We start from the raw sequence: 27847 nt of genomic DNA, 5'->3' as shown, positions 1-27847 counted from the left end.
TCAGTCACTTGCTGGTACATGTGTTACGAGGGTTAGACTTACTTCAGAGTTCCCCCCTCCTCGACCTTTGCCTACTTTGATTTTGTACTCCACGGGAGATAGGGTCCAAATGTAGCGGAGGGTTTTGTACGAGGGGCTTCCTGATCAGTGTCTTTTCTGTCGGAAGAGAGGTCACTTTATTAGGGATTGCCCCAGTCGTCGGCCTCGATCAGAGACTCCGGATCCTTCTCACCCTACGAGAGACCCAGAGCCTTCAGTTCAGCCTCCAGGGGTCTCTGAGCCTGCTTCGACTCATTCAGCAGAATGAGAGGAGACTCCTCTGGGGGAGCCTCCAGTGGAATCAGAGGACCTGGAGGTGCCTCTAGTGGAACAACTTTCACGGAGAGCTCGGAGGAGACGGAGACAGGGAGAGCCAGCAGTACGAGCAGCCCCAGGTACGAGCTCACAGATGGCAGAGAGTTGAGACTTATGTGCAGGAGACCCCGGAAAGGGGAGATGCAGAGGACCATCCGCAGGCAGGTCTTGACACGGTGCAGGAGACGGTCGCTCAGGGAGTTGAGTCACATGTGCAAGAGACCCCGGAAAGGGGAGTTGTAGAGGACCATCCGCAGGCACGTCTTGACACTGTACAGGAGACGGTAGCTCAAGTAGTCGAGATACATGTGTAGGAGACCCCAGAAAGGGGAGATGCGGAGGACCATCCACAGGCAGGACTTCTCACTGAGTAGGAGACAGTAGCTCAGGATTTGATGACTCTAGACACCACTACCCCGGAGGTTCAGATATTGGTTACGGAGACAATTATTTAGCAAGAGACTGCTCAGGCTGCAGTTACGGTGATGGATCCTCTCCCCAGCAGCCCGTTGAGAGAGTGGTATTTTACGACACAAGTCAGAGTCAGAGCCCATCCCAGGATCTCATGCGCCTGTATGAGGTTCCCTCGAGACCCCTTTCACAGCCCCGTCGCACAGTACCTTCGTTTGTTGCTATGCGGAGTGTCCTTTTGGACACCCCTCCCAGCACAACCTCGTCCTCACAGCTTTTCACTCCTGGTTTATCCAGATCTTTTGTGAGTGCGGTCACAGATTTTGCTCAGTAGCACGAGGATTGGGAGATCCTAGCAGATGAGATCGAGCGAGAGTTTCATTCACCCATGCGGACAGGCACCTCGTCGCAGATTCTTCCTCTCCCTCTCACCTATTCCAGGAGCAGTGTCAGGACGGCTCAGCCCTTTTCAGCTCTTTTGACTCCTAGACCTGACCCCAGGATGGTTGATAGAGATCTGCCCATTGAGTTTTGGCTCGAGGGGTTATCACAGACTCCCTCACTCGATTGGAACTTCTACTGGTGTTTTGCCGACGGTCAGAGGAGGTAGAGGAGTACTTGGGATCAGCTACTCTCTCCAGAGAGGGACATGTTCTTCGTTTCTCCGCAGGTAGCTTTCGATCTTGGGGGAGCGAAAGATGGTCAGCTGAGTTACTTGACAGCGAGATTGTTAGACAACTTATGAGCATGACTCAGTTTTCATCGGTTCACCGTTTTGTCGGCTCGCAGATTCATTCTGGCCCTAGGACTCTTCGACCTAGCTTCGGTGGCAGGGCCTTTCTATTTCTGTTCTTTGAGATTCAGGGAGACTTTGATTTGCCCAGGAGTGCTGGTTGGTTTGACTTTCAGCTCCTTGGTTCGCGCCAGAGTACTATTCCCTTGGATGGAGCCATTTTACATGAGTTGGGGCAGATTTGGAGTTTTATCAGAGACTGACTTTGGATTGTGCCGTCAGAGAGAGTTTTGTGCCGTTGCCACTGGCACACCCTCACTTCCATCCGATGTCTAGGTTGTCCATCATTTCTTGGAATGTGAGAGGACCGAACGGCCGCAGATTTACCTCAGCAGATGCAGATGGTCGTAGATTGGGAGTTCCTAGACTGCAGTTGCTTAGGGACTCCCTTCGGTTTATTTCCTCAGGGTCCCCTCCAGACATTGTGCTTATCCAGGAGCATAAGCTCTCCCAAGACAGGATTGACAGATGCAGATCCTTACTCAGAGGACAGAGCTGGACTTATTGGAGCCTAGCGGATGGCATGAGGGGAGGAGTTTGCATTTCAGTTTCAGCTAGGTGGGCCTCAGAGATCACCCAAGAGGGTACACTAGTGGAGAGCAGAGCATGCTATGTTATTCTTCATATTGAGAACACAGCAGTTGGTGTTCTCAATGTGTATGCTCCCACGGATCCAGCTCACAGACGTGCTGTTTGGAGACAGCTTAGAGAGTCCCTTCCTCAGGCAGACACCTAGATTGTTGGAGGTGATTTCAACATGGTTGAATTCGCTGAAGACAAGTCAGGTCAGACAGAGGGTGGCCTTTCCGACAGGGAGAGAGTGGAGTGGGATAGTTTTGTTTTGCATGCTGGACTTCATGATGCTGCTCGATTGGACGACTTTCATCAATTGGCAGACAGTCTTCAGTTTTCTTGGTCCGGGGTTTTCCATGGCTCTCTTTCTTTGGTCAGACTTGACAGGTTTTATATTGGCCATTGGGGTCAGCAGGCCAGAGGAGGACAACAGATTGGGATCTGCCCGGGTTATGTTTTATCTGACCATGCTCTAGTCCTATTACAGATTCTTCCTACCTCTCGATTGGAGAGCACAGGCTCTCTCAGAGTTCTGGACTTCGTTTTTCAGGATACAGAGTTCGTGGAACGGTTGAGAGAGACTTGGTTGTCAGTGGACACTCCTGTGGATCAGGGATGGTTGTTGTGGGTAGAGGGGGCTTTGGCTAGAGTTAGCATGGCCTGCTAGTTGAGGGCAAAAGAGGAGAAGGAAAAGCTCAGAATCAGAGATCGGATGCAAGAGCGGAGGTATCCAGACTTCAGAGATTGATTCAGAGTTTTCCTCATTCTCTTTTCATCAGAGGGCAGCTTTCGGAGGCTCAGGAGAGACTAGAGGAGATTCAGGGGAGGAGGGCCCAGTTCAGGTTTACTCTCAGCAGACTTTCTGGATTCAGAAGGGGGATAGATGCTCTAGAGAATTCTTCAGGGCAGTGGGTCAGAGATACTCTTCGGACAGTCTTCGTAGACTCGTGGATGAGGCCGGGTCTCTTCATACGGACCCTCACCGTCTTGTTGAGATCACTTCTGATTTCTATTCCACTCTTTACACCGCCGATCCAGTCACCGAGGAGATGATCAGAGCTAGAGAGGAGATTTGGAGCCATGTCCCCCTGATGGTCTCAGACAGGATGAGTCATGTTTTGGATAGCCCACTATCACTCCTGGAGATCACGGATGCGTTACATGAGCTGCCCAGAGACAAATGCCCGGGGGAGGACGGTTTGTCGCCACTTCTTTTTAGAGCTATTTGGGATACGATTGGGCCTCATCTACTCTTTGCCTTTTCTGAGGCTCTTGATACAGGATCTTTGGGCGAGACATTATGCACAGGTATGATTTGTCTCATCCCAAAAGGGGGAGACAAGACAGTCCTACGTAATTGGAGACCCATTACACTTCTAGGGACAGCCTACAAGATCCTAGTGAAGACATTGGCTCTTCGCCTAAAGCCTATGCTGCTAGATATCATCAGAGCTACTCAGACAGGATTTGTCCAAGATCGGAGTATCTTGGATAACATCTTCACTTTTTGGGAGGCCACTCACTGGGTGAAGGAGAGTCAGCAAGAGATTGCAGTTCTTCTCCTCGATTTTGAGAAGGCTTATGATAGGTTGGACTGGGGTTTCTTGGAGGGCACTATGAGGAGGCTAGGCTTCACTGATAGATGGATTTCTTAGGTCTCCTCACTATACTCCCACTCTTCTAGCAGGATGGTGGTTTGTGGAGGCAGAGGACCGGCTTTTCAGCTATCCAAATCCGTACGACAGGGATGCCCGCTTGCATCTTACCTTTTCCTTTTCGTAGCAGAGGCTATGGGATACTTTATGCAGGCTACTAGTCATGGCACTTTGGGCCTCCATCTGCCTATCCGGCAGGAGCAGGAGCTTCTGGACACTGAGTTTGCTGACGACACGGCACTGACAGTCAGAGGAGATGCATATAGTCCTGCTACTGCTGCGGATTCAATTGACAAGTTCTGCCTAGCCTCAGGAGGACTTGTCAATTGGAACAAATCAAAAGGCATCTGGACAAGAGCTCAGCAGGATACCCCAGCATGGGGAGGAGACAGAGGCTTTGTATGGATTCCCAGAGGCACCTCCACGAGATATCTAGGCTTTCAGGTTGGCATTGAGGTGCCCCAGTTCTTGAGAGCATCCGGAGAAAGCTAGCCTACTGGAGCATGGATAGACTTTCTTTGGCTGGAAGAGCACTGGTACTCAACCAGGTTCTACTAACGACTATGTGGTACGTTGCGTCATGTTGGTGCTTTCATGCTAACTCGATCCGTCAGGTGAGGAGATTGCTTCGGAACTTCCTGTGGAGTGGTGGTGATGGTTTTGAGGACACTAGGGCTAGGGTTTCATGGGATACTATCACTTTACCCGCCTCACAGGGAGGACTTGGAGTTCTTGATCCTGAGATGCAGAGCAGAGCCCTTTTAGTCAAACTTCTTGTTAGAGGTTTGACTCCAAGAGATCAGCCGTGGAAGCAGTTCCTACTGCATGGGATTCACCAGTGCACCCCCAGAGCAACAGGCCAGTGGGCAGGTAGAGTCAGTTGGATCTTCCTGACGGACTAGCATTCTCAGCCTTCCTCACCACTTGTGAATAGGCTTATTCAGATATGGGATCTTTTTTGACAACACCTCATCGGAGCAGTTCCCTCCTTCAGAGAGGAAATTGCCCGACAGCCACTATATCAGAACCCCCTGGTTCAGTATCAGGGATCTTCCCCTGGTACAGAACTTAGGACTCCCTTGGCCAGATGGCATGCTCAGGGGGTTGTGACAGTCAGAGATTGGTTCAGGGGAGGTGTGGAGATGTCAGAGGAGGAGATCAGAGATAGACACATGCCACTTGGATAGATTGCTGCCACCAGATTACTGATCATGAGAGCTATTCCTCAGGGGTGGAGGGATATGCTTACAGATCCAGCCTATGTTCATCCCATCTCTACTTGGTCAGGTTGTTTTAGTGAGGCTGGGCTATGCATTGGAGTTCGTTTAGGACCGGCACCGTTTACTTATTTTGAGACGGACTCCTCTCACAGATTGTATCCCACTCAGCCCCTAGATCGACATGAGCTTCTTTGGCAGAGAGTCAGGGTCATTGGTTGCCTGGGTAAGGAATGGGCCACAGATCCTTCCAGGTTGACCATTGCAGAGGATCCTAGATGGAGACTTTGGATCTTTCAGGGTCAACCTCTTGCGGAGCTCGACGAGGACCTAGGTGAGTGGGCGTGGCCTGCTCCGGTGGCAGGCGCTTGTCCTCTTTCTTTTTTCCAGCACTCGACGAGGGCAGGTTACAGGCTTTAGTAGAGAGACTCTCATCACCTACCATCTGCCTCACAGGATTGGCACGCACAGGGACTTACTGCAGAGCTCTTGCTGAGCTACTGGACTCACTTTTGGGGCATCAGTAGAGCCAGGAAAGTCTCCTACTTTCTTTGGCTCACTATTCATAGGAGTATACCTGTGGGTACTTGGCTTCAGTAGATGGGTAGACCCTCCTTGTGTATGCGTTGTCAACTTGCAGAGGAATCTAGTAAGCATTGTTTATGGAGCTGCCCCAGCTCTAGAGTGGTTTGGACAGGTATCTTCAGGATGTTCTCATATGTTACATCCGAGTCCTTTCTGATGACATGGGGCGCTGCCCTTTGGGGGAGAGGATCTGGAGCCTTTGCCCTCTATGAATCAGAGCCAGGAGACCACGGTTTCTTCATGCAATGTTGCCAGAGACAGGGTCCCATAGATGTTAGCATCATGGAGCCGCAGAACTTACTTTTGGTACCAGTACCAGCTCAGGATTCCAGGCCTACTTCACCTCCAGGGTCAGCCTGGGAGGTGATTTCTAGCATTACCCTATGGCGGATATGGTGTTCGCGATGTTCTTTTGTCCTTAGGGGCCATTTATGCACGGAGGCTGACACTCTTGCTTCCATTTGGGCGGAGATTATCTTCACTTTGAGGAGTTAGTGGGAGCGGTGTACAGGCACCTCTTTGGCAGCTCGTGGGAGACTTTTATCCTTCATGAGGACATGGGTCTGCTCATTATTTTTTCATTTGACCCCTTTTGGGATGTCGTGGCATTTTAGACCACCACCATGGCTTTTTTGCCACATTGTTGAGGCTAGGGATAGAGTACTTTCTCTCCCACCTGTTGTATGATTCGTTTTGAATGGAATATATCACTTTTATTTTAAAACCAACAGATTGATGCAACCATACCCTTGGATTGGGTTCTTTTGGATGATAGATTTCACTCTAGGGACACATTGCTAGGAGCCTTACAAGATCAGGGATCCCTTTTCGGATTGCGGGACTATGGGGATCAGATGGAGATGCCTTGGTCTTTCATGTTCAATCTGGCGACAAACTTTCGAGATCTACGAATGATATTCTTATGCATATTGCATTTCAGCATATCAAGGTTGTAGGTCATGTGGAACAGTGTGTTTTGGAATCAGGATGATACTTTGACCCTAATCCAGGTCACATTCCCTTGGGATAATGGAGACTTTTGGCTTTAAAGAGGTGTGTTAGGATGGTACTTAGACCCTAATCCAGGTCACATTCCCTTGGGATCATGGAGATTTTGGCTTTAAAGAGGTGTGTCTATAAAGTGTTTGCAGTTGGACCCCAGGGAGTGGGAATGGATTGATGCAGGGCACCGAGAGAAGAGCTTCTCCTTCTTTCGATACACGGTTAGTAATGCCAGGAGCTTCTAGCGCAGACTTAGAGGCTGGAAGCTAGAGTTTTTAGTTTTCTATTGATATGTAGAAATTCTTTTGGAAGAGGCTCTGGAAATCCCTCAGGAATAAAAAAATCACTCTTTTCTTTTGGCTCTCTCTCTATTCATGGAGGGATTGTAGTGAACCAGTGGAGTTTGAGGTTCGGGGCAGATTCCACTTGTTCTCGTTGTCTCTCTACTGATAAGTCTATTCAACACTGCATATGGGACTGCAGAAAGGTGAGGATCATTTGGAAGGGGATCGCTAGACTTTTGAGCATCTTTATGCATTCTCCTTTCTTCATGACCTGGGGCTCGGTAGCATGGCTCTCCCCCGAGGCCTTACGGGTTTTATGGTAGGCACGACTCTTCTGGGACTCTTTTGATTTGACGGCATTTGGTTGAGTCATATTCTTTGGACAATGTTCTTGCCTCCCGATAGAGACCTGTGCATGCATCTGTGGATACTTCATGGGAGATTCTGGTACACATAGCAACATGGCATATTTGAAGATCCAGATGTACAGATGCTTTGGATGGTTTCTAGGTCTACCTAGCACACACATTGGCTAGCATCTGGATGGACACACACACTTTGGTAGCCATTTGGGGGAACCTCTACCAGGAGGAAAGTTTTGTTGAGGAAATGGAGTGGCTCCCCTTTCTTCTCAGAAGCCCCCACAAGGTTGAGGCGGCACTATCAGCCTCAACCCTGGTTCTTTCTAGCTCTTTTACTACAAGAGCTTGGTTTTATTTGGTCCTTTCATGTTTTGCTTGTACTTCTCCCTAGAGCTTTGCTCTTTGAGTTTCATTCATACTTAATAGAAGTCTCTTGTTTGGCCCCAAAAAAAAACCCACCTCATTTCCCTGGCTCCATAGGTATGTTTGCTTGCATTTGTTTTGGAAGCTGTATAAGGGTTTCAAGCCTCCAACGACTCTTCTTTCCATGCATGCATTCCACTGTTCTCAAACTGAAGCCCGATGTATTTGTAGGTTGTGATAGGACTTGAAATACCAACGAAAATTTGCTTGTTTCTTGTTCCAATTACAATGGCCTTCTTCTTTGCAATACTGATTTTCATACTTGAGTGTTGGCATAATTTACCTAGCACATCCAAGTGTGTTTGCGTGCCCTTTTTGTCTTCTCTAAAGAGAACTGTATCATCTGCATGGATGAGTGGATTAAGGCATACCAGGCAATCTGTACAACTTCAGCACTGTGTGCTCTGATCCAATCTTCTCATTTATCTATGAATAAACCAAAGAGAGTTGGCGAGAGGAGACATCCTTGTTTGACCCCTATGTCACTTCTAAACCTTCTAATTCATCTATAAATAAATTGAAGAGAGTTGGTGAGAGGAGACAGCCTTGTTTGACTCCTATGTCACTGTTTATGATTATCTTCTCCTTGAGTGACTTTGCCAACTCTGTGAGGACCTTTTCATATGGTTTGAATGGGGCTTCCCTTAGTTCTTGAGGGATTTGCAACTGTTCAATCCTTCCCATAGGATTTTGTGGGGCACTGTGTCAAAGGCTTTCTTGAAATCCACAAAGCAGCAATAAATTGCTTTCCTCCAGGTTTGGACTCCCTCTGTTGCAGCTCGTATTGTGAACAGATGATCTATTGTTGAATGTTTGAGCCTGAAGCCCATATGAGAAGGTGCTCTTTTTCCTTGCTCTTCTGTCCATTTGCTGATTTCTGTTCAAGTATAATACCATATAGTTTGGCATCAAATTGCTTACCATGATTGCTTTGTAATTGCTTGCTGCCTCATGGTCTCCTCCTTTGTGGATTGGTACAGTTCTATTGAGCTTCTATTCCATGGGAAATCCCTCCTCCAAAGCTTAATTTGTTAGCATGGTTAGCACCTCTTTTGTTTTTTCTATTTCAACATCTCTGCTATTAAGCCTTGCAAGTCCAGAGCCTTCCCGTTGCTAATTTCTTCAACCCTTTCACCAGGCCTTTTTCTGTGATGATACTATCTGTGGCCTTGATGGAGAGACGTTGGTTGGTCTTTTCTCCCCCTTCTCTCTTGTAGATTTCCTTGCTATACTTTATCATGTCTTCCCATGTCGCTTTCCCCATGGGGGTTGTTTCCAGTAACTTTTAAAAAATTTCTGGGATTTTTTTTGAGCTTCTCAAAATGCTCAGACTGTTTTTCTCTTAGGAACGTTGTCTTCTTCTTTCTTACTAGATGCTTCTTTTCCTTGTCTCTTGTCCTGCTGCATTTGCTGTCTTCCATTATTTGTTGGCTGTTTTACATTCCTCATCATAGAGAGCCTCCCTTTCAAGATAAGTATTCGTTAAGTTTACAAGATGGTTCACAGGTATACCACCAATAAAAGGAATTATTAAAAAAAAAAACCTAAACTTGCCCAACATAAGAATAATACAATCAGTGCATAGCTCAATACGTTAGAAACATCTTCCAGGCATTAATTGCTACCCAATGCCTTATAGGAAGGACAACCTAAACCAATAACCGACATTTTTTTGGAGATAATTTGTTCCATCAACATATGGGTTCCCTTTCAGTGAAAGCGGATTATAGCAATATATCATGCAAACTTGCTTGCATGACAAGACATGCAAAATTACACCTAATGTATTCAACAAGGGTGATGACTTAGGGAGCACAAACCCTTTGACTGATTCCACCACATTGGCATATGCTGAAAATCAGGCTGCCAAATGAAGTATCTTTGTCAAAGCACAAGGTTCTTGTATACAAGAGGCTTCACAAAAATTTATATGAACTGATTATCTGACATAAAGAATTGACAAGGACAACAGACGCCTTGAAAAATGAACATTCGCACGTAAGAACTCACATCTTCTAACAAAGCACGGGCATGTCGCAGAGCCTCCTCAGCATCTTTTTCTATTATGAATGCTAACTGCCACATCCATCACCAAAATAGTTAAACGTATGCCTAAGGCTCCTCATATACAGCTATATTCTACTTTGGAAATCGATTTTTTAAGCAATAATTCTGTCTTTTGGTCCAGAAATTCATCCTGCAAAAAATCGAGTAACACTAAATCTAAAATTATACCTTGGCATCTGAAACTAATGCAAGCTTGTGGATGCCCAAGTTGCCCAGAGTGATTAATGAGCGAACCTGCAGGCATCATCATTCTGTCACATCAAAGGTAATGATTTCTAAGTAGATTTAGAGGCACATGTTCAATCATTAGACATTATTGAGAGACATTAGGAACAGATTGAAAAATAAGTCATAAATATGTACGAGATGGTTCTCATTAAGAGGTTGATTAAATCAACCACATCCAAGCATTTGCCATGAGTGCCTAGTGAAGGGGCTCTCTCATGAGGGAAAATGAATGAAGAAATGAAAGTAGGAAAGCTTCAAAGTGTGTCTCTTTTAATGATACGAGAAACTACAATTACAAGTAGACACGACCACAGAGCTCCTTTTCTCTTTGTTACAAGCATCACAAACCTGAACACAGTACATGTTCCTCTATGAGGTTCATTGACACAATATCAAACTATAAATTACAGTGTGCCAACATAGACACAAATTTTTGGCACTACATTTGTGATGTTTTCAACAGAGAGAACCAAGATGTTTGTTGGCAGAGCATTTGTTCAAAATGGCTTCTGTAACTTTGAGCTAAACATAAAAATCTAGCCCTTCCATTCATAATAGAGGCATATATTAAATTGTTTGCACTTCATAGCATGATATACCCCTTCAATGCATTAGTCTTAGCATCATCTGGCTAAGGTGCTTCTCTCACAAGAAGCTTAGCAAGCTGCTGGTGTATTTAATATAAGAAGACATGCCGAATTTTCTAAGTACATAAGACCTGCACAGCTTGCTAAAGAAAAAATAGTAGTAGATTTGCATCTTTTTGGTAGAGCTAACATGGTAATCAAGGATTTTGGTTCACAGGGAAACGGCCTTATTATCTAATTCTCGTCTGACAATCCCAGATCAACCTTAGCTCCAGTGTGATTTGAGTTAATCTCCCTTTAGCCCCGTGCATTTAGAGTACAACACAATGTGAGGGATTGGGGAGATTGATAGGGTTCAGAAGGAAAACGCTCATTAACCCTTGTGGCAATCCTGTAGAGTTAGGTTTATCTAAGGACTTTTCCAATTCCATTCTTATCAAGAATAGGGAGGGCCCTCTATTTAGCAAACATCAAGTAACCAAGTTGGTCTCCGATTCAAGCTGCTGCTCCTCCCTGACCCTTGCTGCCCCCCCTCTCCCTCAGTCCCTCCCTCTCCCCCTGCCCCTCCCCTCCCTCTCCCCCTTCCCTCTCCGCCCGCTTCTCCCCTCCCACCTCCTCCTCACCCGCCCTCTCCTGCTGCCCCCCCTCTTCCTCCTCTCGCCCTCTCCCACTGCCCCCCCTCCTCCTCACATGCCCTCTCCCACTGCCTGTCCCTCTCAGCCCGCCCCCTTCCCACGCTCTCCCCTGCCCCCTCTCCCCCACTCCCTACACCCCTCCTCCCTCCCTACGCTCTCCCTTAGCCCCCCCTCTCCCGCTCCCTACACCCCTCCTATGCCCCTCCTCCCTATGCCGCTCCTTTGCCCCTCCCTACCCCACTTCCCCGGCCCCTCCCAACCTCGTCCTTTGCCCCACAGCCCCCTCCTTCTGCCTCTCTCTCAGCTTCTCTCTCACCTGATTACTCAGCCCACCTAGCCTCCCTCCTCAGACACATAGACACCATACCCTCTCTAGATCACCGAGCCGCCCTTATCACCCACTCCCTTCACAATGCAGCCCGCCACATTTTTCCTTCCACTACTCGGTCCACCCGCCCTCCACCCGTTGGCTCCACCCCTTGCAATAGCTGGTATGATGACGAGTGTAAAGCATTACGCTGCACACTCCGACTCACGACCCAGCGAAACGCTAGGGCCAACCCACATCTCACCAGGGATTATCATCGACTAGTCCATCGCAAGAAGCTAGCCTTCCTGTGCCAGAATGAGGATACACTACTGTACATTCTGTTTAGTAGCAACTCCAAGGATTTATGGAGAAAATTCCTAGAACGCCGATCCCCCTCCCCCCTCACAGACACTTCCCTCTGGCACTCCTATGCACATACACTCTATGATATCCCTGATCAGCCTCCTCCCGACCTCTCAACCAACCCCTGCCCCACTTCTTGCACCCTCTTCACAACACTCTATGATATCCCTGATCAGCCTCCTCCCGACCTCTCAACCACCCCCTGCCCCACTTCTTGCACCCTCTTCACAACCCAGGGAGTCACCCACGCAGCGCTTAAGCTTCACAACAGCCGAGCTAAGGATCATGAGGGCCTATGCATAGAGTTTATTGCCTATGGCATCAAAACTCTAGCCCCCATCCTGGCAACGCTGTTTAATGAAGCTGTCTGCCACAGGTTCCCCAGAGCCTGGACCCTAAACACTATCACACCCATCCACAAAGCAGGAGATCCCATGGATCCAGGGAATTACAGGACCGTCATGATTGGACATGTTATGTCCAAGATCTATGCATCAGTGTTAGATGCCGAGGTCAGTGCTCGCGCAGAGGTACAGGGGCTAAGGGCATCTGGACAAGCCGGTTTCAGGATGGATCACTCGACTTACGATCACATTTTTACACTTAGAGGGATCATTGAGGAGGCCAGACACAGGAGACAGAGAGTATATTGTTGCTTTGTGGATTTCCGCAAGGCATTCGACACCGTTCCCCGCGCCCGACTCGTCAGACGCCTACAGGAGTTAGGCTACGTCTCAGAGGTTCTCTGGGCAGTAGTAGCTCTCTATGAGCGGGTGACGGGCCAGGTCAAGATTGGCACCAGCTGGACCCCAGAGATCACGAGTACTATCGGAGTCAAACAAGGATGTCCCTTGTACCGACTCTATTTGGCCTCTACATCAACGAGCTCAAGACCACCATCAGGACACTTGGAGGTGCAGGCTGCTCTCTTGTGGAGGCTGTCATCCAGATTCTCCTATACGCAGACGATGTAGTACTACTATCCTCTTCTGCTACTGGTCTTCAGCGACACCTGGATGGACTTCAGGTCTTCTCTGATACACATGACTTGAACGTCAACCTTGGGAAAACCAAGGTGATGATCTTTAACACTTCCAGACCCACTATGCACCGAGAGCAGTTCCTCTTCGCCGGCGACCCTGTTGAGATAGTTGACTCTTACACATACTTGGGCGTTGTCTTCTCAGGCCCGATCTTCATGATGCGCCTAGCCATGCAGGCCAGGATCAGCCGGGGCTACGCTGCTCTTGCCAGGCTGGAGCGACAGTGCTACCACTCCCACTTCCAGGACCCGCGGACCAAGTCTCCTTTTTGATTCTTTGGTCTGCTCAGTAGGCATGTACGGTAGCCCGTGGTAGGGAGCTGACCTTTCAGACACAGAGTGGGCTCGAGTCGAGCACCTACAGATACTGATGTTTGCTCGGATGATCCGCAGCAAACCATCGATACCACACCAGATCATTCTAGCAGAGTTCGGCGCCTCACCCCTACAGCTCGATGCGGCTTTCTAGGCTATCACTTATCTACACAGAGTCAGGGATTTCAGCTCCTCCTCCGACGGTCGCCTCCGCCTACCTTGGCTAGCCCTATCCTCCTCTATGGCCTTGTCCGTTGATGGGGACCAGCGATGCTAGTATAGTCGTCTTTCCAATTGGTTCACCCGACTGGACCTCGACTTAGACCGGTTACCTCCTTTTTAGTACAGCCTCGATGCTCCACCATCTCCCCTCTCCCCCACTAACCAGGAGGTCAACCGGCTCATTCGAGCGGATCTGCTCCAACTCCACACCTGGCAGACATGGTTTCTTCACCCCGAGCTTCCTGTGAAGCTCGACTTCTACCGCTGACACTGCCTTCAGATCTTACAGGAGGGCTTCATTACACCTCCGGGTTACACACAGCTTCATCTACCACATGCGCTCCGGATCTCCCTTGCTCAACTTAGGGTTTCGTCACACCGATTACGGATCGAGAGTGAACGCGTAGAGGGTATTCCACGAAAGGGCCGCCTTTGCCCACTTTGCGACTTGCAGGAGATCGAGTCGGAGGAGCACTTTGCTTTCAGATGTCCTATCTATTATGCCATTCGAGGCCGGTACCACAGCCTCTTCCGCGACGGATTCGGCCCCCTCCCACACATGCTGTAGTTCCCGGATCCGCGATGCCTAGCCGCTTTCTTACATGAGATGACTCGCCACCGAGATACCTCTCTCCAAGCACGACGACACGCGCAGCACACACAGCGTGAGGACACCCAGCGGCCCATCACTAATTTCTTCCAGTCACAGGATACCTCTCCTCAGTCTACCCGACGACGCGGACGTGAGCGAGAGCCAGAGCCACGACAGCTGCGCCAGTGGTTAGACTCACACATCCGGGTCCATGACATCTCGTCTCTGCTCTCTGCCCGCCCCACCGGGGTTACCGTTGCCCTCATCCACAGGGTCACCCGCCGCCCCCGACGACCGAGCTCGACTAGGCCGCGTGACGTCAGAGGCCAATCATCTATCGCAGGGTTTTTTCAAGCCTCCCATTTGACGGCCCCTCTATGATTGGTCTCTGACGATCACCACCTGCACATATATATTGTATCTCCCCCCTTTGCTCCATTTTTGGTGCCCCCCCCTTCTTTTTTGTATCATTGGGAGGTAGACACATATTTTTTGTATTAGGACTAGACACACCGTCCTTCATAACCTCTTTTTTGTAGAAACGGTTGGCTGGCCCGTTTTGAGACCACCACCGTTATGCTCATTGTATCAGTTATCTTTAGTCTCATAGACCTTCACCGTCTCCCGAAGACTTTAATAAACTTTCTTTCTTTCTTTCAGCCCCCCCCCCTCTCTCTCTCCCCCTTTCTGCCTCCCTCTCTCAGCCCCTCTTATATCCTCCTTTCTCTTCCTCCCGACCACCTCCGTCTGACCTCTTCTTCCCACAGCACTTCGGGGTTGGATAGGACATTTTTTTTTTTTCGAGTCGGCCTAATCACCTTGATTGGCGATGGATTTCCATTCAGCAAATCCTAGTCCACTTCCACCGGCTGCGAGAGCAGCTACATTTTCAAAAGACGAGTTGTAGCAACTCAAGAAAGATGTAGAGCTTGAAAGTTCTACCACGTTGATCACACGCATCTACGGGTCTCACCCTTCCAGATCACAATGGATGCTTGCGGCACTACCTACAGACCTCACCCCTCGATTTAAAGATGTTTGCTTATTAGGGTGAGGTTTCTTCCAAGTTGTTTTTGATTCACCGGAGGCTGCGACCATTGTGCTCAAAGCCGGGTATTTGCACTTGGGACATAGAAAGAACTTTTGGACCCTTTCATGGTACGCTTTGACCTTGTGGAGGAGGCCAAGCAAGGGTTTTCTTTTTTTGTCCGTTTTCCCGGTCTCCCACAGGTTTACCATTGCTTACTCTTGGTGATTGGGGAGTACTTTGGTATTGCCACTGAGACCCCCCCTTCCTTGGTTTGCCCTCGATAGCTGCAGAGGTGATCAAGTTTGATGGGGTTCCTAGAGTTAGGGTCCATACATTGGACCCTAATTTATCAGATGATCATATCATGCTTCAGCAGTCAGATGGTTCTTTATTTCGACAGAGAATGGAGATCGCGGGCAAACAGGACCAGTGCAAGATCTGCAAGACCGTTAGGGAATGCCAAACAAAGAATAAGAGGCCCAAAAAACCTTTAGGTACAACAGCTCCCCCTAGACCTTGGCAGGCCAGGGGGGTGGTACAGTTCCAACATCACGTCCTCAACCTACACTTCCAACACCTCCTCCTCGACCTCGACAGGGTGTTGGTACAGCTCCTCCATGTCAGAGCACTCTTCCTCGACAGAGTGCTCCCTCGGTACCTCCAACTGCTTCCATGGCTCTTGATCGAGTCATGGATTTTGGTTCCATGACCTTAGGTCATTTTCTTTGATCTCCTATGTCCATCCTCTAGCCGCCCAAACCCTACCTCATAAAATGCCATGCATGTCCAAATAGTGTCCCAACCATATCCCAAATCTTGCAAGCATTGGATGAGACGAGCCCTTGGCACTACGTCAAAAGCCTTGCGGGAACCCAAAAAAGCAACAATAAACTCTCTGCCTTCGTGCTCTGGCCTCCTCAACGACACCTTGGAGTGTGAAAATGTGATCTAGAGTCCCTTGATCAACGTGGAAGCTTTGCCTATCTTGCAACTCTGAGTCCTTGGCACTCTGCAAACTCGCTATGCAAAACCCTTGGCCACTAGACATGCCTTGTACTTGTCAAGCATCCCAACAGACTTTACTTGACCTTGTATATCCATTGTGTCTCTATGACCTTATGCTTGACCAGATTCCATGTTTGATTCCTCTCAATGGACTCCATTGGGGATTGCCAATTTGGGTTGTCCTTTGCCTCTTCAAAGGACCTCGGCTCTTTGATCAACCTGACCTTAGCCATCAAACCGTAGTTCACCGTCAGCACGTTTCAATAAAAACTTCAAAAGATTCCTCGTTCCCACCTTTCTTTTCTATTTGTCTCTAATTACTGATACATCAAAGTGATTTAAAATGCTTTAAGTTTTGGAACGTAATCAAGATATTCTTTTGGCAACTATGGTCAAAATCACGTTGGGGTGCTATGAGAACCAAAACAAGGACAGGAGAAGAAAGGCATATGAGGTGGGGGAATTTTAAGAAAACTCCCTTGATAGCCTTGTGAGATTTACGTGCTAGCCTAACTCCAAAAAAATGGCATCATGCATGATATGCAGGTATCCATCATCCAACCTAATCTAGCTATTGTATATCAACATGCTAGTACTTACAATACAAGCGTTTGGTGGCAGAAACTTGTTCTAAAGACATGAAGGCACACATACCAAATGTTTTAATATCAGCATGTGATTGTGCGTGCATACCAGTAAAGCTATTGCAATGAAATCCATAGGGCTATACTTTGTTCCACAACATAAGGTGCTACAGCATATCACCTAGATTTTGAGGCAAGGAACAATTACCACTAAGAGGGGGTATAGTGAAATTGGATCTTGAAGAGCTTTCTTTTGCCTTGTCGAGTCAAGGGCATCCTTCCTACTATAAGCATCCTTCAGTTGTGGCTCTGCAATCCTGACACACATTGTGTTAGGTGGGTATTTCTTGCAAAATATATCAAGGAGTTACATATTCTATGTTCAAAACTAGTTTCTATGGCAATCAATTCTTACAAAAAATACAAACAGATCATAAGAATCCAGCATCGTACTCAAAGTGTGCGCATCCAAACATTTGAGATACTATAAACAAAATTTAGATTTCATGTGCTACATTTCTTATCATATTGCTCAGCATTGCCAGTTTCATCATCCTTTTCTTTACTCGCATTCCTTTATGATGGTGCAATAATATGGTTTATTTCATGATGGACCAAATCTTAACGCAAAGTATCCAATGCAAAAGTGGAAGATGATCCACATTAAACATACAAGCTTATTCCACCTTAAAACTATATTGCCTTGAAATAGCAGGAAAAATTCGATCTCCAATTGCAAGAAATCAACTATGGGCAAAAGATATTGAGCCTGAATTTTAAGCTTCACAAGTTCATAGTTGACTTCACGGTACCACAAATAATACGTATTAGTCCAAAACAAACCCTTGGGTCGACATCATTGGCACCCCACTGCATCACATTACAATTTTCCCAATTCTACAGAAAGCAACGTTCCTTGCCTAGAATGCATTGCTGTTACAATGTGGGGGAGAAAATAGAAAGCTTTTGTAAAGTCAACCGACGAATTGCAATAGTTAGCTGAGGATTAAAAAGATACACACATCCTTAGCATATTGATGCTAAAATAGGAAGAGGGGAAGTGCAAAAAAGAATAAAGTTTGCTTGCATGTATTTCAGAATTGGTTGCGACATCAGATCCAAGGGCATGATCCTCAATCAAAATCATGGCCTTACACCCCATCTTTGCCCTTGAGCCCACCCTTGTGATGGCCTAATGTGAGAGACCTTGGCTACAAGCCAACAGCCACATCAAACATTTTACCACATGAAAAAATCAACCATATGCATCCATCACAGTCACATTTTTTTGAAGTTTGGTAAGGCCGTGCATTTTAGACATACAAGGATGTATTGCTACTAAAAATGACACTTTGATATGTGAAAAAATGTAGCAATACGCGAACAAATGTAACAATACAGCTTAAAAACATGTTAATTTTTTGCAATAAGCAAACTGTCATTTCATGTCATGAAGCCCTTTTTAACAACCACCATTACTTAAAAGGAAAAGCAAGGTCCTTGCCTTCCCAGATTCCTGCTGCTGCTCCCCGCTCCTCCTGCTGCCCTCCCCTCGACTCCCCTCCTTGCTGCCTCCTCCGTCCCCTCCCTCCCTACCTGCTGCCCTTCCCTTCCCCTCTCCTCCCCTCTCCTTCCTCCCCGCGCTGCTGCTGCGCTACCCCCCCCCCCCCCCCCGTGCTGCTGCCTGCGCTGCCCCCCCCACGCTGCTACTTGCACCTCCCCCCCCCGTTCCCTCTCCTCCTCTCCCCCCCTCCTTCTCTCCTCCCCTCCCTCTCTCCTCTTCACTCCTTCCCCTCTCCTCCTGCTGTCCCTTTCCCTTCTCTCCCTTGCTGCCCTCCCTCTCCCCCCTTCCAGCTCCCCCCTTCTTCAACCTCCCTCCTCTTTCAACCTACCCCCTTCTTCTTCTGACTTGCTCTCTCTCCTCTTTCCCTCCTTTCTTCACCTTCTCCCTTCAGGTGTACCCCGGTTTTTTGGGGGTCTCCTAGGCATCAGGAAAGCGGACGGAGTTTTTTTTTGGGTGTTTGAGTCGGCCTTCCCTACCTCAATTGACGAATGGGCACCCATTCAGTCAATGCATTACCGCACACACCGGCTGCGAGAACCGTCACATTTTCAAAAGACGAGTGCAACAGTTGCAAAAGGACTTGGAGCATGAGTGTTCCACGACTCTCTTCGCACACATCTTTGGTTCACACCCCTCCAAATCACAGGCTAGAGATTGGATGCTTGCGGCACTTCCCTAGGAGCTCGCCCCCCACCTTAAGGATGTTTGTTTGTTGGGACGAGGTTTCTTTCAGGTGTGCCTAGATTCCTCGGACGTCACGAGAGACTTGCTACAGGCTGGGTTTCTATTTCTAGGCTATAGGAGGATTTTTTTGTTTCCCTTTCAACTGGGCTTTGACCCAATTGAAGAGGATAAGCAGGGAGTTTCTGTTTTCATCAGGTTCCCTGGTCTCCCCTTAGTTTATCACCGGCTTCTTTCAATTATTGGCGAGAGGTTTGGTGTGGTAGCAGAGATCCCCCCTCTTCCTGGCGAGCCCTCTTCGGCCGCTGAGCGGTTAGGATGGATGGGGTACCCAAGGTTAGGGTCATTGTCCAGGACCCTAATATTTCAGATGACCACATCATGCTACAACGACCCGATGGGTCATTCTTCCGCCAGCATTTTTAGGTTGCAGGTCGGCAGGACCAGTGCAGGATTTACAGATCCTCGAGGCACTTCCTTCGCCAGAGATTGCCCAAAGAAGAAAAAAGAGGCCTAGAAAGCAACTAGCTCATACTAGCTTATGACAGAGAGCAGGAGTAGGACCTACCGCTCCACAGGCACCGCCTTAGACATGAGCTCCCCCTCCTCCTAGGGTTACTCGAGTCCCTCCCGCACCCCGCATAACCTCTGGCCCACGGTGGGTTAGGCCCTCTACTTTAGATCATACTTCCACCACTTCGGAGGCATCCCCCTTGGAGCCTCAGGAGGCTAATGTCTTGGAGCCTAGTGTTCAGGAGCCTTCTTCCATTCTACCCAACGATCAGGCTGTATCTCCCTCAGCAGCCCAAGTTGTTGGTACCTTGTTCGCAGCACTTCTTGATCAGGACCCAGTACAGGTGCCTCCTTTCATGGATAGAGGGAAGGGGGTATTACATTCTCTCCCTGCTTGGTAGGAATCCTTCCAACCCCCTCCCCAAGACTGACTCAGCGAAACTCCTTTTCCGCTCTTGAGGACCTTTTTGACCTCCCAGATGATGATTTTGTACCTTCCACTTTCGGAGAGCCAGTTATCAGCATCCCTATTGAGGGATCTTTCTCTCTCTCACTTGCAGACTTTCCTCCCCTTGGACCTTATGTGTATGGCAGGAGATCAGCTCCAGTGGAGGGTTCTTTTTACGCCACTAGGTCGGGTAAGGTATTTCAACCCGCTTCCTCCCGCCGATGAGGATAGCCAGTTGGAATATACAGGGATTGGGGGGCATCCCTCATCGCCGTCGCAGACAGCTGATCAAGAATCAGCTTCATTCGGGTGTGTCAGGTGGTTCCTTGGACATTCTTTTTCTTTAGGAACACAAACTAGATGCCAAAGATTGCTACAAGTTAGGTAAGTTGTTTTCAGGCCGGACTTTTTGGCTTCTTGCCTTGGGAACTAGAGGAGGTACATGCATATCAGTTTCAGATTCTATTCTCCCTCTGGTCATTGGACATGGTACCATCACCTCCTCTAGGGCTCAGTGGATTTTACTTTTGATTGACAGACGTAAGGTTGGTTTCCTCAACCTCTAAGCTCCGAACAACAGAGGGGACCGTGTTCTTTTTTGGAAAGAGTTGCTCTCGTGGGCTGACATTGCACATTCGTGGATTATTGGAGGTGACTTCAACATGGTTGAGGCACCATCCGATAAGCAAGGGGGCAGGGAAGGTGGTATTCATTCCCTCGAGAGAGCAACTTGGGATGCCTTCTTGTTCAGGTTCAGTGGCAGAGATGTTTAGTCAGATGATGTATTTCATATTCAGTCTCAGTCACTTATGTTTTCGTGGTCCAAACCGTAGGGTGCAGATGCCTATCCATGTTCGAATTGACAGATTCTATGTGGATGACTGGGCTCTTGATAGAGGAGGGACAGTTTGCATTGCACCTGGTGTTTCCATCTCCGACCATTTTCTCGTAGTTTTCTCTATCTCAGAGCCCCATCTGAGAGGACGGTCTCACAGTATCAAGATCCCCAATGCCTTATACACAGATGAGACTCTCACAGAGGCAGTCTTAGAGATCTGGGTTTCTCACTTGCAGGGGGGGTGGCCGATCCTTCACATGTGGCCACAACAGTTGCCAGTATCAGCGACTTTTATCACTCTGTTGCTAGTGCTCGGCGAGGTGAGGTACTCAAGCGAGAGATTGGTATCCGCCGGCAGTTGACAGCCTTGCAGAGGGAGGAGCTGAGACAACCATCATATGCTTGGATACAGGAGCGCCTTGCTGCAGCAAGGGCTCACTTGCAGACATTGCTTGATTAGTGCTTGATTAGAGAGTAGAGTATGCCCTTCATGCACGGGAGTCCTTTTGGATACAGATGGAAGGGAGAGTCAATAAACACTTCTTCTCTACACTTGGTCCCAGACAGAGTAGAGAGTGTCAGGTAGCTTATTGACTCTGACGCCCCCCCGCGTTGTTTCCTTGCCCCCCCCCTCTCCTCCACTCCTCTTCTCTACCCTCCCCTCCTCTCCCCTCTCCTTGCTGTTCCCCCCCCTCTCCTCCCCTCCCTTGCGGCCCTCCCTTTCTCCTTTTTGACGACTCCTCCTCTCCGTGCTCAACCCTCTCTCTCCCTCCCTCCTCTCACCCTCTCCCTTCATCAGGTGTACCCCTATTTTCTTTTGGGGGGAAAGCGGACGGAGCTTTTTTGTGTTTGAGTCGGCCTTTTCCACCTTGATTGACAAATGGGTACCAATTCAATCAATCCGTGACCACACACACCGGCCGCGAGAACTGTCACTTTCTCAAAAGACGAGCTGCATCAGTTGCAAAAGGATTTGGAGCATGAGTGTTCCACGACCCTCTTTGCACGCATCTATGGCTCCCACCCCTTCAGATCACAGGCTAGAGATTGGATGCTTGCGGCGTTTCCTTAGGACCTTGCTCCCCACCTTAAGGACGTTCGTTTGTTGGGACGAGGCTTCTTTCAGGTGTGCCTAGATTCCCCGAACATCACCAGAGACTTGCTACAGACTGGGTTTCTCTTTCTAGGCTACAGGAGGATTTTTTGTTTCCCTTTCAATTGGCTTTGACCCAGTTGAAGAGGACAAGCATAGAGTTTCCGTCTTCATCAGGTTTCCTGGTCTACCTTCAGTTTATCACCGGCTTCTTTCAGCTATCGGCGAGAGGTTTGGTTGGTAGCAGAGATCCCACCTCTTGTTGGCGAGCCTTCATCGGCTGCTGAGGTGGTTAGGATGGATGGGGTACCCAGGGTTAGGGTCTTTGTCGAGGACCCTAACATTTCAGATGACCACATCATGCTACAATGACCCGATGGATCATTCTTTCACCAGAGATTTGAGGTTGCAGGTCATCAGGACCAGTGTAGGATTTGCAGATCCTCTGGGCACTTCGCCAGAGATTGCCCAAAGAAGAAGAAGATGCCAAAAAAGCAACCAGCTCATACTAGGTTACGATAGAGATCAGGAGTAGGACCTATCGATCCACAGGCACTGCACTACCTGAGTCCCTCCTCCTAGGGTTGCCTGAGTTCCTCCTGCACACCACACTACCTCTGGTCCCATGTGGGTTCCAGTCGCGGTTAGGCCCTCTACTTCAAATCATACTTCCGCGGCTCCAAAGACTACCTCTCAGGAGCCTTGGGAGGCTACTACCGTGGAGCCTATTGTTCAGGAGCCTTCTTCCGCTCCACCACAGGAACAGGCTATGCCTCCTTCAGCCACCCAGGTTGTTGGCACCTCGTCTACAGCACTTCTTGATAAGGACTCCTCCTGTTGACAGAGGGAAAGGGGTCTTACATTCTTTCCCTACTTCGGTAGGAATCCTTCGGACCCCTTCCCCAACATTGGCTCAGCGGAATTCCTTTTTCGCTCTTGAGGACCTTTCTGACCTCCCAGATGATGATTTTGTACCCTCCACTTTCGGAGAGCCAGTTATCGGCATCCCCCTTGAGAGATCCTTCTCTCTCTCACCAGTGGACCTTTCTCCCCTTGGACCTCGTGTGTATGGCAGGAGGTCAGCTCCGGTAGAGGGTTCTTTTTCTGCCACCAGGTTGGGTAAGGTATTCCAACTTGCTTCCTCTTGCCGATGAGGATAGCTAGTTGGAATATACAGGGGTTGGGCGGCATCCCTCATCACCGTCGGAGACAGCTGATAAGGAATCAGCTTGATCTAGGTGTGTCAAGGGGTTCCTTAGACATTCTTTTTCTACAAGAACACAAACTGGATGCTAGAGATTGTTCCAAGTTAGGCAAGTTGCTTTCAGGCCGGACATTTTGGCTTCCTGCATTGGGAACTAGAGGAGGTACTTGCCTCTGAGTTTCAGACTCTATCCTCCCTCTGGTTGTTGGACACGGTACCATCACCCCCTCCACGGCCCAGTGGACTTTGCTTATGGTTGACGAACGTAAGGTTGGTTTTCTCAACCTCTATGCTCCGGACAACAGAGGAGACCGTGTTCTTTTTTGAAGAGAGTTACTCTCTTGGGCTAACATTGCAGATTCTTGGATTATTGGAGGCGACTTCGACATGGTTAAGGCACCATCCGATAAGAAAGGGGGAAGAGAAGGTGGTATTCACTCCCTTGAGAGAACAGCTTGGGATGCCTTCTTGTTTAGATTCAGTGGCAGAGATGTTTGGTCAGATGATGCATTTCATATTCAATCTTAGTCACTCTTGTTTTCGTGGTCGAACCGTAGGGTGCAGATGCCTATCCATGCTCGGATTGACAGATTCTATGTGGATGATTGGGCTCTTAATAGAGGGAGGACAGTTTGCATTGCACCTGGTGTTTCCACCTCCAACCATTTTCCGGTAGTTTTGTCCATCTCAGAGCCCCATCTGAGAGAACGATCTTCCAGTATCAAGATCCCTGATGCCTTATACATAGATGATACTCTCACAGAGGCAGTCTTGGAGATCTGGGTTTCTCACATGCAGGGGAAGTGGCCGCACCTTCACATGTGGCCACAGCACTTGCCAGTATCAACGACTTCTATCATTCTGTCGCTAGTACTAGGTGAGGTGAGGTATTCAGGGGGGAGACCAATATCTGCCGGCAGTTGACAACCTTACAGAGGGAGGAGCAGAAATGACCCTTAGATGCTTGGATCCAGGAGTGCCTTGCTGCAGCAAGGGCTCACTTGTAGACATAGCTAGATCAGAGAGCAGAGTATGCCTTCCATGCACGAGAGTCTGATCTTATTCCAGAATCCAAAACCTTGTCTCACTCTTGCCTTCATCCAGAGTTGCAGTTATGGCACGCGTTACCTGCATCGTCCTCGCTGTCGCATTTCTGTGCTCTTTTGCAGGTTGCTGCTAATAAACGGCTGCATTTCGTTCGATTGATAATGCACATGCATCCAATTGTTTCTGCGTTGCTGTTTGCTGATGGATTCGTTCGCTGTTGAGCAGGATCGGTGCTGTGCAGCCGCCGTATATCGGAGGACCCTGCTCTGCTGCACGGTACCGAGAAGCAGACGTTCAGAAGCTACGTACGTCCGCGCAACATCCCCGTTCCCCCTTCGGGTGCGAGCGACGGGGGAGAGTTTCCTCCTCCTCCTCTAAAGAAGACCGATCAGGATCACAAACTACTCAGGAGCGTCGTTCGACCCCGCAACGTCCCAGTGCCCCATTCGGGTCCAAGCGAAGGATCGAGCGACGGAGGAGAGTTTCCTTCTCCTCCCCAACTGCAGAATGAGGAACGTAAAACGTTCAGGAGCGTCGTTCGACCACGCAACATCCCCGTGCCCCCCTCGGGTCCAAGCCAGGGATCGAGCGACGGAGAAGACTTTCCTCCTCCGCCTGCCCGGCGATAGTCGGCACTCGAAGTTACAACCTTTTTGCTCCATCTACTGCCTGGACCCTCGCCGAACCACGAGCCTTCGTTTGATGGTTTGATGGGCGCTCGGATTTTTGTTAACAAGGATCTCCCTTAATGCTATCAACAATTTTGCTGAGCTTTTCCAAGTAGGATAGTGGGTTTCCATAGTCGATCTCTGATCTCCAGCTGCGTCCTTCATCAGTCTAGTCTCGATCAATCCGGCATTAATGATCTCATTGAACGTGGCTCTCTGAAGCCACCTTCCACGAGGTCCCAACGTCGACGAAACATTGCAAGTAGGAGTCCATCTCGTGTAACAAAGCATGCTCGGATTTTTGTTAACATGATCTTCTCTCGCTCTTCCTTTTGCAACAAGGTGAATTAATTCAATGGGCCTGTCTGTAGGCAATTTTGAATTTAATGTGGGTGATTTTTGGATGTGCAAGTGGAAAAAGAGGGCGGAAACCTGAGAGAGACAAAGAGTACGAGGATCGTATGGAGGACTAAAGTGAAGCTCTTGTGAGGAAAGGATGAAAGACTCGAGTAGATTCTAAATCCTAATTTCATTACTAAGACCGATCCTTCCATGATAGGCCAAAAACGTTAATAGATTACATGCCCATTGGGCTCGAAGTCACTTACCATGTGAGGATGGGAGTAGGGTGGTGGTCGATGGAGAGGGAGGAGTGTCTTGCATAGGGCTCGGAATGGGGAAGAGGATGGAGGCAAGATGTGAAAGAAAAAGTATGAGAGGGATGGGTGCTCTTTCATAGGGAAGGAGGGGGAGCTGTGGAATTAGTCAAACACATGTGCACCTTTGAATTTGTTCAAGTTTGACTAGGGAGGTGGTTTTAATTTTTCTTTTGGGTTATGGCATTTAGAACCTTTAATCATCGATTGCCCAACACTTTTTCTCTGCACTTGGTCCCAGACATAGTAGAGAGAGTGTCAGGCAGCTTATTGACTCTGACGGGGTTTTGTAGTCTCATCCAGATACCGTTATGCACTTCACGACAGATTTTTATGCCTCCCTTCTTTCTGCAAACCCTGACACACAGTTCAGAGATGTGACTAGAGATGCAGTTTTACCAACACAAAATTCAAGATTGCTCTCTCCGCCCTTCATTAGGGCAAGTGCCCTAGTTCAGATGGTCTTACTCCATATTTTTTAATAGCCTTTTAGGATATGATAGGTGATCATATTACATCAGCCCTGCAGGGCATTTGGGACTTGGGTGAGATGCCTGACTCACTTACCGAGGGACTTATACACCTTATCCCGAAAGGTGGCAACATAAATTTTGTATCCCATTGGAGACCCATCACTTTTTGGGCACTCTATACAAAATTCTTGCCAAGGCGATCAGCATCAGATTGCAGCCCCTTCTTCTAGACCTCATCCATGATACTTAGACATGCTTTGTGCATGGCAGAAGCATATTTGATAACATCTTTTCCTTCTGGGAAGCCTCAGAGTGGGCTATGCAGAGCAGGCAGAGGCTGGCAATTCTACTCTTGGACTTTGAGAAAGCCTATGACAGAGTAGATTGGGGTTTTCTTGAGGGCTGGTTTATATGGGCTGAGGTTGCCCTTGAGACAGGAGCAGGAGCTTCTAGACTGTGAGTTGGCTGATGTCACAGCCATTTTTATTGAGGCCTCCTCGCGGTGACTGGATGCTTTTCGGACAGCCTTGAATATCTTTTGCTCAGCTGCAGGAGCACACATTAACTGGCATAAATCCTTTGGCTTTTGGATCAGCGATGAGGACACTCCAGGATGGGGAATTGACATTGGCTTCTCTTGGATTCAAAGGGGTGTTCCTGTCAGGTATTTGGGATGCCAGGTAGGGTTGGGCATCTCTCCAGCACAGCAGTTTACACCAGTACTGGAGACCTGTGGCCATGCTAGCTAGTGCCAGCGCAGGCAGGCAGGTCAACGGCGTCTGCACAGCCATTGAGAAAGCTCAGCACAATCAGCAATCAGCACACAGTCAACAGATAGTCAACGCCACTTTAGCACAGCTCAAAACACAGAGAGTTGTCTTTTAAGTCAAAAGTCAACGCGTTGACTTTTCGGGCAACGACTTTTGACCAACCTGGTCAATGGTAGGCGTTGACCAGCCGACCAAGGTCAACGTCGGCGTCGACCAAGTCGGCCAGGCTGACCTATTAGCCTATAAAAAGACAGCCTTTGGTCCTCATTCTTCATCCACCCCTCAAGCCTTCAAGCCTTTAGAGCAGCAGAGTCACGCCTCCCCGCAGCAGACCAGCAGGGTAGCCTTAGCCTCTTCAGGGATCTAGTGAGGATTCACCTCCTCTAGGTAGTCTAGTCTTCAAAGCTTCTCTTTTGGGGCTCAGCCAAACTTGACCTTGCATTTAGAGTTGTGGTAGTGAACCGGGTTCTCTTGGTCAGCGCCTGGTTTGTGTGTTCCTGCTGGTGCCGGTCTAGAGAGTGCATCACTCAGCGCATTAGACCTATCAGAAATTTTTTATGGAGTGGACTCGATGGCACGGCAGGTGTTGCAGCGAGGGTGGCCTAGGAGACCATTATTCTCCCTACATGTGAAGGGGGCCTTAATATCATTGACTCAGACCTGCAACGCAGGGCATTGCTTTGTAAGGTGGTGGTGAAGGGTCTCATGCTTGGGCAGGAACCTTGGAAGGACTTCTTTTCTGGACGCATTCAGGCTTGCACACCTACTTTGGGAGATGTTTGGGTGGACAGCCCTCGCTGGATTTTTACTTCCGCCCCTCTCAGATCTCCGGCATCTCCTCTCATGGCTGCCATCCTGAAAGCTTGGGGCAACTTCAGGAATACACTTCGCAGGGTTCCGCCCTCTACCCTTGAAGAGATTGATAGACAGCCGGTCATTTGGAATGATAGTATTCTTGATGAGCATGGCAGACCATTGGGCACTTTGCATTACATGTAGTGGTCTAGATGGGAGAGAGGCCCCGCCTTCACAATAGGCACTTGGAAATCTTTTATCAGGCTACCTGAGGATCAGAGACTACCGTGAGTCACCTCAGAGGGGTAGCACGGATGGGGGTCTACTTTCTAGATCCACGGATGATATTCTTCTAGAGGTTGCCTTTCAGCTTGTTAGGATTGCTGGCTTTGTGGATCATGGAGCGGGCTTGCAGTGGTATTTAGACCCCGACCCTCTGCTCTTGGCCCTCGGATCCT

General features: G+C 48.6%; 1 protein-coding gene across 1 annotated transcript in view; it reads right to left on the bottom strand.

Moving 5' to 3' along the window:
• Positions 1 to 27847, bottom strand: part of LOC147889059 (Tetratricopeptide repeat (TPR)-like superfamily protein) — a 247182-nt gene that overhangs the window by 20241 nt on the left and 199094 nt on the right. The window contains exons 15-17 of the mRNA XM_087392741.1: positions 16848 to 16956; positions 9895 to 9960; positions 9670 to 9735 (exon numbers count right to left, since the gene is read on the bottom strand). Coding sequence (XP_087248867.1) covers positions 9670 to 9735; positions 9895 to 9960; positions 16848 to 16956 — 241 coding nt within the window. The remainder of the gene's footprint in view (positions 1 to 9669; positions 9736 to 9894; positions 9961 to 16847; positions 16957 to 27847) is intronic.

The sequence above is a fragment of the Dipteris shenzhenensis genome, chromosome 21 (assembly GCF_047967505.1).
Source record: "Dipteris shenzhenensis isolate YYH24624 ecotype China chromosome 21, Dip_SZ_1.0, whole genome shotgun sequence".
NCBI lineage: Eukaryota > Viridiplantae > Streptophyta > Polypodiopsida > Gleicheniales > Dipteridaceae > Dipteris > Dipteris shenzhenensis.
This window is presented reverse-complemented; position numbering and strand designations above follow the sequence as displayed.